Source organism: Muntiacus reevesi, chromosome 5 (genome assembly GCF_963930625.1).
Source record: "Muntiacus reevesi chromosome 5, mMunRee1.1, whole genome shotgun sequence".
In the NCBI taxonomy this organism is placed as follows: domain Eukaryota; kingdom Metazoa; phylum Chordata; class Mammalia; order Artiodactyla; family Cervidae; genus Muntiacus; species Muntiacus reevesi.
Genome location: NC_089253.1, coordinates 93158969 through 93175591, shown reverse-complemented (window position 1 = coordinate 93175591; position 16623 = coordinate 93158969). Strand labels below are relative to the sequence as shown.

The 16623-nt window shown below is 59.7% G+C and overlaps 1 protein-coding gene across 5 annotated transcripts in view; it reads right to left on the bottom strand.

Moving 5' to 3' along the window:
* The window catches only part of ACOT7 (acyl-CoA thioesterase 7), a 100067-nt gene that overhangs the window by 1324 nt on the left and 82120 nt on the right, over positions 1 to 16623 (bottom strand). For all 5 annotated transcript variants that reach the window (XM_065936848.1, XM_065936846.1, XM_065936850.1 and 2 more), the window contains exon 8: positions 11221 to 11405. In XM_065936848.1, the coding sequence (XP_065792920.1) occupies positions 11221 to 11405 (185 nt within the window). The remainder of the gene's footprint in view (positions 1 to 11220; positions 11406 to 16623) is intronic.

The following is a 16623-nucleotide window of genomic DNA, read 5'->3' as shown; positions in this document are numbered from 1 at the left end:
GAACTATCAGAACCTCACGGCTTGGAGCCAACAGAAATCCGGGCATCCGAAGCACTAGGCTGTGCTTCTTAGAGTGGTTCTGGTCCCCGACTGAAGACTCTCGGGGCACACGTGGAAAACGCTGACTTTTCCAAGATACTTTATTGAAGGCCGGCTCTGGTTTCATCTCTGGCTGACTTTTTCAAAAATGAAACTTGACGCTATGCAATTTGACCTAAAACAGCCCAGGAAAATAGAATGTTCTATCTCCATTTTAGCAGGAAATTCTAAGTCGGGGGGGGGGGGGGGGGGCGGGGCGGGGACACAAGACATCCTTGGGGCTCCAAGTACTCCAGCCCCTGCTGAAGGCACCCCATGAAAACAAGGCCACATCCTGCTGAGCCCAACCCAAGGCTCCCACGTACATGCAGGTAAAAGGTGCAAGATCGGAGCTTCTCAAATGTGCATGTACAAGTCACTGAGGATCTTGTAAGTGCAGATTCTATGTGTCTGCAGTGGGTCCGGGGACTAGGACCCTTTCCTAACACATGTCGGGCGATGCAAGGCAGCTTGCCCATGGAGCACTGTAGGTAGAAGGATCCTGGTCCCTCTCCATGTCCATCCCTGTTCTAAATGAAAGTGAAAGTCATGTCTGACTCTTTGTGACTCTGTGGACTGTAGCCTGCCAGGCTCCTCTGTCCGAGGGATTCTCCAGGCAAGAATATTGGAGTGGGTTGCCATGCCCTCCTCCTAAGGATTTTCCTGACCCAGGGATCAAACTCAGGTCTCCGTCATTGCAGGCACAGACAAAGTGGCCAAGAATGCAAGGTCAAGGCCACCAGGCTAAGACAGTAGGGACTTTATCCTCTCCCACCTCTGTATGGGATTTGCCTGGCATGGTTGACCTGTGGCTCCCATCCATGATACATGAAAACCCACTGGATTGTACATTTACACGGGTGACCACACAGCACATATTTCAAAACCACTGCAGAGGTGTGAGTGCCATCCTAGTTTACAGAAAGTCAAAGGGAAGGTTCAGCGTGGCGGGCCCCCACCCAAATCCGGGAACCCGAGGGAGGCAACAGGGCAGAGGTGATGTTCACGGAACTAAATCAGGGCTGGATGCACACGCTCCCATGAACACACCGAGCACCCTCCATGGGCCTGCCTTGGGAGCTGACTGAATGGCTGACCACACACCAGCAAAGAGGTGGGCGGTGCTGCACTAGGAAAGTGACAGTGGCCTGGATCAAAGGCCAAGTGGAGCAGAGTAAGACGGTCTCAAGGGCCAGGTGTAATGAGGGTTCCTAGGAAGGCATGCAGGCACCCCCCAGCTCGTGAGAGTCTGTGTAACCACCCAGGAGGCGTCCAGGGTTATCACGCCCCCCTCCTATGAGGATGTGGGGCAGAGGCTGAGTGACCTGCCCAAGCAACAGCCTGTAGGAGGCAGCCACAGTCTGAGCTGCTGCCATCCCCTAGGCCAGCTTGTGCTGACAGGCTCTCAGGGGTGGGGCTGCTGGTGGGCAGCAGGGCACACGGTGGCCCTCCAGCATCACCCTGGTGAACATCCAGAATGAATCTGGAGCCCACCTGAGTCCGCAGGGCCCCAGCCTCTACAGCCTTCTGCAGCCAGAAGAGGACAGGTCAGGGGCAGGGGCAGATTCCCCTTCCAGCCCTGGCACCAGGCGCCTCCCGGAGGAGGCCAAGAGACGGACGCTGCACCTTCCCTTCCCACCAGGTCCCAACGCACCCTCAAGGGCGAGGGGGGCTCATGTGGCCCTGATGTGCGGCTGTGACGAGCCTGGCCCTCCAGCCCTCCATCAGGTTCCCCCAAACGACTGCCACTACCCCACTCCAGAAGTCTCTAGACGTGTGCACTGAAGGTTCTGGACGCTTCTCAGCGCACGACCCCAGGAGGAGAGAAGGCCAGGTGCAGGTATAAGACCTGGGCAATTCTGGTGTCCGCCCGGCAGGGAGCGGGGAGGAGCCACAGCCCGGCACCAGGCCCCAAGGTTGCTGTTCCGAGCAAGTCCCTGACGTCAATATTCCGCAGCCAATTCATCAGCCAGGATCTGCCCTCAGACAGACCTCCTGCCGCCTGATGATGGATGTGCGGGCAGCGGGCCGGCTGCAGAGCACGGCCAAACCCTGTTCGGCCCGGAAACAAGGAGCTGGCGAGGGCTCACCCCTCACCTTGTCTCCGGGGATGGCAGCCTGTGTGGGGAGCTCTGGGCTCTGTGGATTCAGTGCTGCCACCCCACATGCTGATGGCCCTTTCCTGCCCACCTGCCCTGGGGGGTGTTATAAAGACACCTCAGGGCTGGGGAGAGGGGTGTGGGGGCAGAACAGAGTCAGGGGTGAGCAACTCTGCTCTCAGTGGAGGCAGGGTCCTACTGCCTGCTGCTGGACGCTCAGCCTCCCCAGGGCTGTGAGCTCGGATAAACAGCTCTCCCAGCCAAGTGACTAAGAGGGGCCACCACTTCCCTGCTGGGCGCGGAGCTGGCAGAACTAGACAGATGGCTCCCTGCACGCGGCCCCACCCACAGCCCAGCTGCTGCTGCCTCCTCGCAGCCGTCTCCCTCCATCCGGCAAAGTAAATAAATACATAAGTTGTTGGCTGTTGCTGTTTTTAATGGGGGGTTGGAGGTGACAGGGAGGAGGACAAAGTTCCTCCGTGGGAACCATACTTCCTCTCAAGTGCCTAAAGCTGTTGGCAGGAACTACCAATCCCCGCAGGCCGCCCGTCCCCCAGCCTGGGGGTGAGGGCTTCCTGTGCATTTGAAAAAGCACAGGTGACAGCAAAGGAGCCCACTGGCAGCTCAGGGTGCGGTGACCCCTGTTTACCTGCCTGGTGGAAGAGACAGTGTGCACCAAAGGCTCTGGACGCTTCTCTCGGCGCCGGACAGACATTGGAATTGACCAGGTCTGGTACCTGCACCTGGGCCTCTCCCCTCCTCGGAGGGGTGCCAAGGACCATGGGGTCACAGGGACCTGCCATGTGGCCAGGCGGCCTTCAGGATGCTCCCGGGGCCAGCTGCGAACCAGGAGTCTCCAGGAGGTGACGTGGTGAAGGGTCTCCTGTGGGGCCAGTGCAGGCCACTCTGCACACAGCAGTTACACTGTGTGTGTGTGCTCGCCAGCACACTCATGAACTCCTGTCATCATGAACAGCCTCAGAGACGAAGTGTACTCCTGTTTGCCAACACATAGCTGACACCCTGGGAGGAGGGCAGTTGGCCCTGGGGGTTAACTGAGACACAGGGGTGGGGGTGGGGTCCCGGGGCATGGGCCCCCCTCTGCTGGGGGCGCCCTGCTGGCTCCTGCCTGCTGGCTCTGGGCCTCTGATGTTCATCTTTCCCTCCTCCCGCCAGCACTGTCTCCCGGGCTCCTTTCCACTGGTGGGAGAGCCTGTGGCTTTCAGAGCCTAACAGTGCAAACCAAATGTTTTCCATTTTGCATTCTCTGTGCTTCAAGAACACACATTTGAAACTTGGCAGAGAGGGTGAGTGACTAAGCTCCACCCTCAGTAAAATCAAGAGCTTGTCCTTTTTGTAATTAATGAATGTCTGGTGCGAAGAGGGTTTCCAGTGGTAATAGAACAACTTCCTGTGAGCCTGAGGGACGCAGACCTTCTTAATTAGGAAGCCATGCAGCACAGCCTCTCCAGCCTTCATAACAGGAGACGAGAGGGATCTTGGGACAATCACCAGGCAATTAAGGTGTCGTCTGATGACTGGGGCCACTCGGCAAGGTGTGGCCAGGGGCACTGGCGAACTGCCCACAGGCGGCTGTGTCCCCCAGCTGGGCCCACAGACCCTGACCCGGGGCGGGGATGGGCTGGGCACCAGGAAGCCACAGTCTGCAGTCTGGTATCTAGTTCCTAGGGGCCGCAGGCTGGACTGTGCAGCTATTGTGCCAGGCTCAGCACCGCAGCCCCGAGCACACAGCATCACAGCCTCCAATGACACAGCCAATGTGGAGAGTTGTAAACACCCTCACTGGGGGTTCCCCTCACTCTACAACACTGGCTGTGCTCCTCAAATAACTGCTCTCCTGTACGACCATGAAGTTCTCCTGCAGAAGGGTTAACAGGTAGCCAGGAGAGGCAGGGAATACAGGTGCTGCCAGGAAGGAGGCAGGAGGGTGCACCCCCACGGAGGGGGGCTCGGGACCTGCTCGCCATGCCGGCCCCCAGCCTGGGTGTGCTGACACGCCAACCCCTCCTCACTGCCTTTTGCCGAGCCCTCCCACGGGCTGGGCCTGGGCCAGGAGCGGTGCTCTCACTGCCAGCTTTTGCCCTGTGTGCACTGTGTCAGCATCTTTCCCGCTGTCTGTCTGAGGCCACACGGTGCCTGGAACACAGTGGGGTCCCGGAAGCATCTGCTGAGTGAATGAACAAGCAAACCAATGAAGATCAAAGCAAGAAAGTCTGAATTCCAAACTGACGTGACTGTGTGTTAAAGATCAGAACCGACTCAATGGACGAGTTTGAGCAAACTCTGGGAGATGGTGAAGGACAGGGAAGCCTGGCATGCTGCAGTCCATGGGGTCGCAGAGAGTCGGACACGACTGAGTGACTGAACGATGATTCAGAACTGAGGATTCTGCTCAGAGGACATATTCAGGCATCCTCCACCTGGAGCAGCTCCAGAAGGCTAGGACCACTGAGGGGCTCGATAGGGGCCTGTGCTGGTGACAGGAGGCATGAGTGGGGTGTCCAGTACACCTGGGCATGGACAACGCCCCTGATGAAGCATCTCCACTCCTGCAGGCAGGGCTGGCATGCTATTCTCTGATTCTGTGCACACCTACCAGTGAGTGGGGAGGCCCTTCTGCACCCTTCCTACCCCTGGGGGGTTCCAGGGTCTTTTCGTCCTTGTATTTCTGAGCACCCAGGAAGGGGCCACCTTGGCCAAGGGGTTCAATGTCTGCTCCATGTCAACTTCACGTCAAAGTCACGTCTCATCGCTAGCACCGTGGTCTGGGTGGGTGTGGATAACCCACCCCAACACCTAGTGAGGAGGTGGGTCGGCACTGTGTGAATTCAGTGCTCAGTTCCCGCTGTGGGCCCAGAGCACACCCCAACACCAGTCCCATCCTGGAATAGGGAACGGCCGCACGGGCACCCAGGTCTTGAGAGCCGGTCCTCAGGAAACCTGTATGGTGACTGGCCCTGGATGGGGCCCTGAGGTTTGGCCGTGATGGAAGGAGGAAGCACCTACAGCTGAGAAAGTACAGAGCTCACATTTCACCGCTTCTTGGTGGAGCCCCGCCAGCTATGAGCCCGCCACTCCAAGAAAGAGGGAAGGCCAGTGGCCTCCTCAATTTCCTCCCTGCCTCCTGTTTTCATCCTGATTTGTCATTTCAGTGCTGGCAACAGAGGCCCCCGGGTCCAGGCCCTGTCTTCCACCTGTCAGCAGTTCCTGGTGGACCAGGAGGGGACAGTCTACAAGCAGCGGCCAAGACCCCTGCACCGCAGGTTGCTCTGAGGTTTGGGTTTTCTGGAAGCCAAGCAAACCAGCTTTGAAAAGACCCTGCTCCGTGACCCCAATGTGACGTGGCCATGTTTCTCAGCTCACCAGGGAAAACAAATGATCCTTTTCCAAATGACCCACAAAGCAGTTGTGAATGCCCATGTCCAAAACTGGCATCATGTGACTGCCCTGGCATAGGGTCCAGGTGGCTCCCTCGGCGAGAGGAGACCTCCCCCGACGCGGGTCTCCCAGGACCTTGGGGTCTGCAGCACCCACGTCTGAACCAGAGAACGGAAACCAGCCTTGCCCCCGCTTTAACACAGGGTCCACTAGTTCTCACGTTTGGGGGGACTAAAGTCCTCCCACTCCCAGGTTGAAAAGTCACCCCTGGGAGGTGCTGGGACCAGTGTGGAAGCGGGTCCCAGGGAGCCACCCGTCCAACTCTGCCCTTCACCCCGACCCTCGAGGTCAGAGGGCACGGCCGCAGGGAGGCCTTCAGAGGGAGCTGGCTGGCTCCACAGGCCACACTCGCCTTTAACAATCGGCCTGGAAGTGCCGGCATCTGCTGGCGAGGTGCAGCAGGCCCTCCCAGCATAAAATATTCATCAAGACAAACTCCCACAGCCACGCTGCCTTCCGTGTCAGCCAGGCCCTGGGGACGGGAGCTAAAAATAGACAGGAGGAGAAGTGCTGACAATGGGGGTGGGGAGGGCTGAGCCCCCACGTGCCACACGTGGGCTCAGAGACAGACGACGCGGTGTTGGTGGTTCCCCAGTGAGCGCTGCAGAGGCCAGGCTGGAGGCTGGGGACTCTGCCCACCCTCCCCCACTAGAGGCTATTTTTATCCACATCGGTGGCCCCAGGACACCTCAGTGAAGAATCAAAGACCATCTTTAATTAGCAAGGATAGCCTGCGTCTACATGCAGCCAGCCAGCAAGAAGCGGCCATCACCAGCACTGGCCCCGAAAACCTGGGAATTCAGTCCCCGTCCCATTCCCTTCATCAAGCAGGTGACTTCCTCTCTCATGCCCAGCCCCATCCCAGGTTCCTGGGATTCTGCAAAGGGAGCAGGCAGCCCCCCAGGTACAGAGACGGACCCAGCCCAGGAAGGCCAGGGGCTCCTCCACAAAGGGCTCCATGATCACAAGCAGCTCTCCATGGAGACTGGACCCCGGGGGAGCCACTCTTCCCAGACTGCTGCTGGCACTGGTCTTCCCAGCTGGCTGAGTTCTGGGGTACAGGCAGGGCGGAAGGAGCCCCATAGTGCCTTCAATTGAGCCTAAAGCAGCCCCTGGGCAGGCACGCCACATAACCACCAACAGCCGGATTTTGCCACCTGCATCTACCACGGAAGGAGCCTTTTCAGAATGCAGATGGTGGGTATCCTCAGACAGCCTTGGTCTCAGGGCCATGTGGGGGCCCTGCAGGCCCTCCTCCTTCAGCCAACAGCAGAGGAAAGGGCCGCAAGGGAGGTCCTGGGCCAGGCCTGCCCTCCAACAGCTCAGGGGGGCCACACGTGGTCGCTGCCCCTCCTCTCCTGTGACCAGCCCCATCCCCAGCCCTCTCAGTTGCTGGCTCCTTTTGAGCTCCCCCTTCTACCAACTCCAGGCTGTTTCCAGGCAACAGGAGTCACGGGGTGATGGGAGGAGGAGTAATAAAGCTTTATCCAGAGAGGGGAAAGAAGGTCATCGAAGGAGGAAATTATCTGGGAAACCATGGCAGGAGCTGATATCGTGATGACTGGAGGGAACTGTCCTGGCAGAGGAACAGCCAGTGCAAAGGCCCTGAGGTTTGGGCTTCAATTGGGTGAACCTGTATGGTGACGGGCCCTGAGTGGGGCCCTGAGGTTTGGCCGTGACGGAAGGAGGAAGCATGGGAACAATGGCGGCCGACTTGGCTGGACCAGTCCGTGCCCAGGGCACCAAGGAGCTGCTGAACCATCGAGGTGGGAGAGGCAGCGAACATGATTCTGTTCTAGCGTTTGCTTGGACACAGTGCAGTCAGGGAGGTGGCAGCAGGAACAGGGCGGGTATGTGGCTTGGAGCTGAGAGGGGAGAGGAGCCAGGCCGAACACACCGCGAGGAGCAGGGTTCTGGGGGGAGGAGGCTGGGAATATTATGCTTGAGATGCCTGCTGAGACCCTGGGGAGGAAACAGAGGCGGCCTGGGGCCTGGGCCCACCCCCAACCAAGGGCAGGGTGCAGGCAGGCTCTCTCAGAGCCCAGGTGAGCTGGCCATGGGGTAGCTGTCTGAACACTGCAGAGTCCCTCACAGTTGAGTCATGCCAAAGCCAGGGAGAGGCCAGTGAGATTAAAGATGGAGAGCATCCTTGGATGGGGCCGCCCTGCTGGAGCCTGGAGGCGAGGGAGGAGGGAGGACGGAAGTCAAGGCCTCACTTGTGTATGGTGAGAATCCAGTAAATAGGACGGAGATGCTAGGGGCAGCCAGGCTGACAGGTGTCCCCAAGGGGCCCTGTGGCAACATGGACAGAGACAGGACAAGGGTCTGGAGAGAACAAGGGTGGGCCTGCACTTGGGCCGAGAGGGTCAAGGCTGAAGGTCAGGTCTGTGGGTAGAGGTCAAGGGGACACAGATAATCAAACAAGGGGCCAGGTGGGGTGGCAGCCATCCCACTGTGCCATCAGGGTGGCATGCAGGTGAGGTGAGCACCCCGTCCTTGGGCTCAGGAAAGTCCATCAGGAATGCTGGGGGGAGGTTGGGGGAGGCGAGGCTTTCCCAGGGAACCCACCACGACTGATGAGAGGTGGGGGGTGCTGTGGCTGAGGACCCCTACCCCCGCCTCCCATAGGCCTGGTCACCAGGCAGCAAGGCCGGGGCTGTATGAGGGGCGGTGTCAGTCCAGACCCCACCCGAGGACGGCACCCTCCCTGGCCACCCCTTCCTTCCTTCAATACGGCAGAGCCCCCACCCTTCAAGGCCAGGTTCACCAGCCCTCCTCTCTGCAGCCTCCCCCACCCCCCAACCTGCTTCACCAGAGCCCCAGGAGGGGCCGTGGGGGACGGGGAGGGACAGGAGAGGGCCTGGTGGGCAGCCAGGGCTCCTCTGGCCATGTTAGGGGCCTTCACGAGGCCGGATGGCTCCCCCGCCAAACCAAGGTGCTGCCCCGTGGGCCTGTGAGGCCCCAGAGAGGAGGAGCGGGGTCGGGGGGGGGGCACATTAGCATCTCTGAGAGGTGGGACTCAGATGCCACCAAGAAGTGTCCCCCCCCCACGCAGGCCAGACGGCCATCCTCAGCCAGAGAAGAAGCACGCAGGACCTCATGCAGTCCCATGAGGAAGTGAGCTTCAGTGCCATATGTTTACTGTGACAGAGGCTCTCAGTACACGCTCTTCTCCAGGAGGTGGAGATCTGCGTGGGGCACAGACGCGGCGGGGGCGGTGGCAGCCCTGGGAGGCGCTTCTGGAAGCAGGGCTCAGACTCGCAGGGGGCCCGAGTCGCTTGCCAGCCACTTCCACAAAAGCGCCAGGCGCTGGAGACCCTAACACACCCCCACCCCTGCCCAGGCTTCTGTGCTCTGCACAGCCCAGCCCAACCTCAGCGGGGGATTCCAGCTTCCTCCTGGCCCCCTGGTGGCAGACCCAGGGCCTGACTCAAGACCAACCAGGAGCAGCCTGAGCAGAGAGGCCTTCTCCACACCCAGGCTCCCATGGGCCAGCTGCGTGAACATCTACAAGTGACTCAGCCTTGCTGGACTGAGGGGGTCCTCACCAGTGTAAGAGGGTAACGCACAGGGAAGCCTGGCCCCCAGGGCCGGACTGAGCTTGGCTGAGAGAAGCAGGCAGAGGACTCAGAGCTCCAAGCAGGGCACTTACTGGATAGGCATCACTAAGGAATGTGTGAGGTTATAAAGCTCTCATTAGCCTCAAGGGAAATCTGGACGCATCATTCATTCCTTCATTTGGTCCTTCATTCCTTCCTCATTCGTTCAATACACAATTACCGAGTGCCTCCCAGCCAGGCTTCCTCACCACTCGCCCCCCCCAACCCTCAATCCCGGCCGCCTCTGCTCCCTAACTCCTGGGCTCTCTCAAGGCTAGCTCGTGCCAAGTTGCTGGCATTTGAGCTTCTGGGACCTCCCAACGTGGCCCTTACCCGCTGGCTTTCCTGGGGGCTCCTGTTCAGCCCCCGGGCACCACTTCACAGCCCTCAGGTGGAAGCCGCCAGCCCAGCACACACCCTGCTCCTCTGAGCACCCACATTGCCTGTCTCTTGCTTCAGGCCTTGCACACAGCAGGATTCACACACTTTCCAGGGAGCACCCCCCACGTACTGAGACTTGCAGACCCAGTGACCCCTAGGGAGCACACGTGTTCTAGTCTTCGTGAGGCTCAGACAAGTGGGGGTGGGACAGTCGGCAAGTGACCAGCATCACCAACTCGGGGGGCTGGTGCTTTGGAGCAGGGCAAGGCGGGGACAAGGCCAGACCATGATGGGGATGCTGTATGGGGGTCAGTGAGGCACCTCCAAGGAAGTGACACTGGGCTCACCCTGGGGGGTCAGGACTGACCCCTGCAGGTGGCCTGGAACCTCTGTGGGAGCAGCAGGGCTCCAGGTGAGGCAGGAGCAGGCTGGGGTGGAGTGGGTGGCAGGGGTGGGGTGCACAGACCCTCAAGGCATGAGCCTTAGGATCATGCGTTTTATTCTAAATGAACCAGAATCCTGAAGTTTCAGCAGGGAAGTGACGAGATCTGCACTGCTGAGAACAAATCACCCCTGTGCTGGAGAACAGTGTGTGTGTGTGTGCACGCGCGTGCGTGTATACGTGGATGAGTGTGTAAAGGAGGGGGGGACCAGGAGGAGGTGCTGCCAGTGATCCAGACAGGGGCAGGGTAGTGTCCCAGGACCAGGCAGGGCTGGGCGTGAGGGAGGGGGAGCCTTAGAAGACTCTGGTGAGGTGGGAGGGGGGTTCAGGATGGGGAACACATGTAAATCCATGGCTGATTCATATCAATGTATGGCAAAAACCACTACAATATTGTAAAGTAATTAGCCTCCAACTAATATAAATAAATGAAAAAAAAAAAAGACTCCTGTGATTGTGGCCTTGAGTGCTGGGGATCTGCAGGTAACAAGAGCTGAAACGGGGGGTTGGGGGGCGGCGCTGAGGCGGGTGGGAAGAGGGAGGGAAATCCTTACATGCTCAGTGAATCCAACCTTCTCTTTTCCAAATTAAGAAAATGCTCGTGACCCTCACCCCCAGCATCCCCAACAGCAGTCTCTTGGGTTGTGGAACCCAGGACAGTTCCAAGGGAACCCTGCTGGGGACTGAGGCTCTCCAGGATCTGTGCCTGGATACCCAGGGTCTGCTCATGGTGGTAGCTGCCCGCCTGCGCCCAGTCTGGGAAAGGTCATGAGGCTCAGCCTCGAGGTGCGGGGTCTGGTTTGGCCCCATTGTGTAGGACTCAGGCCAGGGGCTCCTTGAGAGGACCCTGGGAGGGTCCTCTCCCCCTACCCCGCTCCAGCAATCGTACATAGCACCAGGACCCCCAGGGCAGCATGCTCATCCCTCGGCAAGGAGCTTGTAAGGGGCACCACCTCTCACACTGTCTGCCCAGTTCCTCCCCCGCGCCCCCAGGGATGGGCTCTCACATGTGACCTGCACCTCAGCCAAGGCTGCTGGCCCCTCAGCCCAGAACAGACTCTTGTGACTCGGTTTCTCCTGGAAGCCCGGCGAGTGCCCAGCAGGCTGGCCCAGCATGGGGTCAGTCACTCCCAAGGACACCCGGGCCAGAGGGGTCACTCACCACGAGCTGAGGCACAGGCAGAGACTTGCCCTCTGGGCTCAGGGACACGTAGGTGAAGAAGGCACTGGCGGCCCGGTAGCGCTTCACCAAGTTGTTCACCACGGGGTCAGCGTCGACCAAGACCTCAATCTCCATGGACTTATTGCTGGTGAAGGTCATGCGTCCGGAGATGGTGATGACACAGCCTGCGGAGCACAGAGAGCGGGTCAGGGTGGCCAAACCAGGCCGGGCAGGGAGGACGCTGCAGACGCCGGTGAGACAGCACAGACCGCAGTCCTCACTGTGGATGTCACAGCGCCAGCACAGGGGAGCCCAAGAGTGTTCGCTTTCTGATTAGCAAGTGGGCCTCCTTCACTTACGGAAACATTCAGAGCCGAAGGGGTCCCGGCAGCCACCCAGGCGAGGGTCTCTACCCCCGGGGAGGCAGCGTCTGGGGAAGGGTGCCGGCCCCCCACATGCTCTCAGGTCCCTCGGCGGGTTAAGGCTGAATCTGTGCTGACCACACTCTGGCCTTACTTGTGGCCCTGGAGCTACATGGCTGCCTCCCCCCGACCCCCCACCTGCTCTAAGGGCCACTGAAGAACCTTCCGCCACCCTCCCCAGTCCCTCCCAGCCAGCTCTAACATTCCGGATGCTGGTCTGATGGCAGGGTTGCGTGTATGGTCAGGCCAAGCCTTCATGCTGACCGCAGTCCTAAGTCCCCTGGAGCCACTGTCTGCACTTCAGCCCATGTCTCCTTCCTACCTTCTGTCCAGGTGGGGCTGCATCTCTCCTCCCCGCCAGTCTTGCCCATGGGACCAGCACTCTTCCCTGGGCCAAAGATCTGCCCTCCAAAGACACCCCCATGGCCCTCTCTGTGGTCAGAGTCCCCGTGTGCCCCCACCTCCCAACTCCAGCAGTTTTCCTCACAGATGGTTATACATTCCCATGATACTGTCCCGGGGGGGGGGGGGTCCCCTGCTTTCCCCCACCCCCACCCAACCTCTCTGCACTCCCCACACCCTTGGGTCCTGAACACCTACCCTAGAGCATCTCTCCCAGTCACAGGCTCCCTGCAACCTCTGGCCTTGGCCTTCCCTTCCTCTGACTTAATCTCACGGAACCCAGTTTTTCTCCTATAAACAGACTTGAGGTGCCCCTCGGGGTAACTAGGGACTGGCATGAAACGAGCCAGGTGCTGAGACTCCTGCCTGGTGGCAGCAGGCATGCGGTGCACTTATTACCACCACTGATGGTGCTTTGCACCCCAAGGCAGCACAGATGCTTAGGGCTTTCCTCTGACATGTGCCCAGGACCACCACCCCAAACCAGCCTGCTTCTGGGCCAGGCTCAAGGAAATTCCTGTCTAGGTCAGACCAGTGCTGGCTGCAGTGACCTAACACCTGAGAATCCCAATGTCCCAGCTCCACAGAGACAGTCCCACAACACATGTTTAGAGACCAGGACAGACAAGTCGGGGCAGCGGGTGATGGTTAGGGGTCAGCGTGTGGGCAGTCAGAAGCAGGACCAGTTATTTGTGTTATAAAGTACAGATGCTCTGTGCCACACTCACCCCATATTCACAGGGAGCACTCCGTGTCGCACATGGCCACTTCTGGGGGAAAGGAAGGCCAATGAGTCAGCAACATGCAAAGTGCCTAGGCCCACCCTGGGAACAACCCCCACGTGGCCCCCATGGGCCATCTCTAGGGGAGTAGGAAGGGGAGGTGGGCGTCCCTGAGGGATCTCCCAGCATCCCTACCCATCCCCATCAGCCTACCCCAGTGCCAGCCACCACCCTCTCACCCATGACCAGACAGCAGGCTTGGGGGGCCACGAGCTGAGGAAGCAGGCCCCTTCCTCAACAGGAAACTCACCAGAGCTCCCAGCCAAGGGGCAGGGATGCAGGGGCAATGAATGCAGAGCCTTTTAACAACTGTTTGTCCAAAAAACAAATGAAAACACACCCATGCCGTACCTCCTGTGTAAGCCCCCCACCAACTGCATGGCTGATCATTTCGGGTAGAAACGTGAAGAAATTTTTCATCAGAACTGACTTCAGACAACGAAGCAGGCTGATGATGAATGTGAGATCTGAGGGGACACGGTCCTGAGAGCCACTCACGGTAGGAGACGCAATGACTGCCTCCTGGGAGTCGGGAAAGCCTCAGTGCAGCCCCGGCACCAGCACCACTCCTACTTCACGAGCCCCAGGCTGCCTCACACCAAGGTGCCTGAAAACGGGAAGCCAGACTCGGTAACTGAGGGGCAGGGACTGAATTTGAAACTGACAAGAAGAGACCCCAGTGCAGCCAAGGGCCAACCTTCCCTGACCCTTGGCGGGGAAAGTACACCCCACACAGCCCTGGGGTCTGCGGTCAGTCACTGGGGAAGGGGTCAGTCACGGAGGCCAGGGGCACCCCAGGGCAGCTGCGGCCACACCCATGGCTTGTCAGCTCCCAGGAGCCAGCAAGGCTCCCACCAGCCGCTGCCATGTCGCCGGCTCCCCCCAGGACCCGAGAGAACAGAGCGGTCAGTCCACAGAGGCGGAAGTCACCAGCAATGGGCCCAGCTTTGTGGAAACAGACATGCCTACTCCACAGACCACCCCCACACAGCCCCGCCCCATCCACCCTCTGCACGGGCACCTCTTTCTCGAACAGAGCTCTTCTTTTTCCAGGCATCCAGCCCGAGGCACCTGCAGGTCTGCTCAGCTCCCTCACAGCCTGAGGGCCCCATGAGTGGACGCCCCTCACCCCTGAACCAACACGTGGCCCTGTGTGGACAGCAGCCACGGAAGACTCCAGCCGGGTGGGGCCCCTCCTGCAGATGCTTCACCTCAGCTGCCACGGTGGCCGCCTCTGCCCAAGCAGCCCGGCAAGCCACGCTCCCTCCCTCCAGGGGCAGGGCCACTGCCTCTGGGGGTGCTGGGCCGGCCTCAACCTCAGCCCGGGACAGTGGGGGCCTGTCTCGGTAGAGCACGACCCCAGCTCGAGTCCAGCTGGGCTCCTGTTCGCTTGTCTCAGAAACTGCAAGGGCAGGTGTGACCTGCCACGTGCTCAAGGGTGCCCCATGGGGGGCAGTGAGACACACGTGGCCCTGGTAGAGTGGTCCAAAGGGCTGAGACACTGCCTGGGGACTGTCCCGCTAGCTCACACACCCAAACCCACCCGGACGACAGCTCGCTAAGAGTGGTGGAACACGCTCAAGGGGAAAAACAGCATCTCCCGCAGGCGCTGGGTACCACGTGCCGCCTTGGATGGGGAGGGATCCCAGGAAGTGAGGCCAGGAGGGACCACCCAGTTCTCCTTTGAGCCACAGAAGCAGGGACAGATTAGCCCTGACACAGACAGACTGTTCCCATGATGGGCAGGCTCTCCACGTCTGGAACTGCCTGCAGGGCCCGCCAATCCCCCAGGATACGGTGCCCTGCAGAGGAGCCCTGGGGCCCACGGGCACTGGGGGTCCCACAGCCCTAGGTTTGAACTTGGGCAGGAGGCAAGGCTGGAGCCTGCTGTGCCTCAATTTCCTTGTCTGCAAATGGCTGTCTCTCTGGGAGGTCACTCCGACACAGTACGTGTGTGGACAGAAGCCCAGGACTGTCACGTCTGGGGGTCTGAGTGTCCTTCTCTCACAGCCCTTGGGGTGGGGGAAGTGTCTGAAAACCCAGGCGAGAGAGTGCCCACAGAACGCCCTGTGGTGTCTTGAGGGAGTGAGAAGTGTCCTTCTAACAAGGTAATAATAAGAAGTGACATTTAAAAACAAATCGCTTCCTTCCTCTCTTTCTGCAGCAGGCACATTTGCATCAGGCAAGAAGCTGCTTCTGACGCTGTCACAATGAATCAAACGGGCGAGTGCACTGGGCAGGGAGCCTCAGCTCTTCAGCGGTGAAGACATGGATGAACCCCTGCCCTTCCACCTGGGCCTCAGGACACAGGCAGTTGTCTCGGATCTGAGGCTGAGGAGTGACTGCATTCATGGCTGGACTCACGGGGGGCGTCCCCAGCATAGGAGCCTGTCTGAGAGGTGCGGACTCAGCTGTGCTCTCGGGGACCCTAGTTCCAGTGCAAACCCTCTGTGATGATCCACCCGTCATCCCTAACCCCCGAACCTCAGAGGGGCCCATGCCCACTGCTGGGAGGCTGGCCACAGAGGGGGAGCACCTCCCATCCCACAAGAGCTGAAGAGCTCCGTGCTCTCCTGGGGTTTCTGCGAGCATCCTATCCCCAGGGCTCGCAGGGTGAGACCAGAGTGGGGAGAACGGCAGAGCTCAGAAGTGGGCTGGAGCCCCACCGCCTCTCTGTGTCAGCTGGAATTTAACACAAAGGGACCTCACAGGTGGAATGAGGTGATAGATCTTGAGGTGGGAGCTCAGCCTGCACCACCCAGGTAGGCCCAAGGTCATCTCAGCAGTCCTCACGAGAGGACGAGGGAGCCGTGACCACAGACGCAGGGTCAGGGAGATGCTGGGCTGTGGCTGTAAGGGTGGACAACGGGCCACAAGCCAGTGAGTGCAGGCGCCTCTAGAAGCCAGAAGAGGCAGGAAGCAGATTCTCTCCTGAAGCCTCAGGGAGGATCGCGGCCTGTTGACCAGGGAGTAGCACTTTCAATACTGACACTTTCATTACTGACATTGAATCATGGCCGCATGTGGCTACTGACTGTTGTGGGGATGGTGCTGGGGGGCTCGTGTGGGTAAACCTGACATAAGCAGATTTAGAGCTACGGGGAGCAGAGACTGAACTGTCTGCCTCTAACTGTCCGAATTCAGCAGGAAAAGGGGTCCCTGGGCCGAGACTATGAGGGGACACAGGCAGAGCCGGGCCTTCCTCGGGGCCAGACGCCAATGACTGCAGAACCCTCAGCCCTGTTTCAGTCTGAAGTCTCACATACATGTGATGGGGGAACCATCGCTCCTCTGGCAGTTCAGTGAGAGCATCTGCAGTGGCTGGCGCTGCACCTGATCAGCATCGCCGCTGAGGCTGATGGCCCTGGGCCCTGGCAGAGGACCCCGTGCAGTTCAGGCCCGGAGGGTGGTGGGAGGGCACCAGGCATGGGTTCGAGAGCTCTGACCACTGTCCCCGCCTCCCCGCCTGGCTCCACCACGGACCCGCCCTTTGGCCATGGGCACTTTCCTTAATCCCTTGACCAGCAGTTTCCAAATCAGAAAACTGGATAAACAGGGCTCCTATCTCATTGGGCAGGACAATCGTATGCTCCCCCACGTGAGGGGTAATTGTGTAAAGCATTCAGCACCACGCCTGGCACTCGAAAGTGAGCAATGCACCGGAGTTAAACAGAAGAGGCACACGCAGCAAGCCAAGCTGCAGGTCACAGCTGATCCGTTTCTAAGTCACAGCGGGGCTGCCTCGAGGGGCCACCCAGGAGGGCCGCCAGCTCCCCCTGCACATGGTGCCTCTTCCA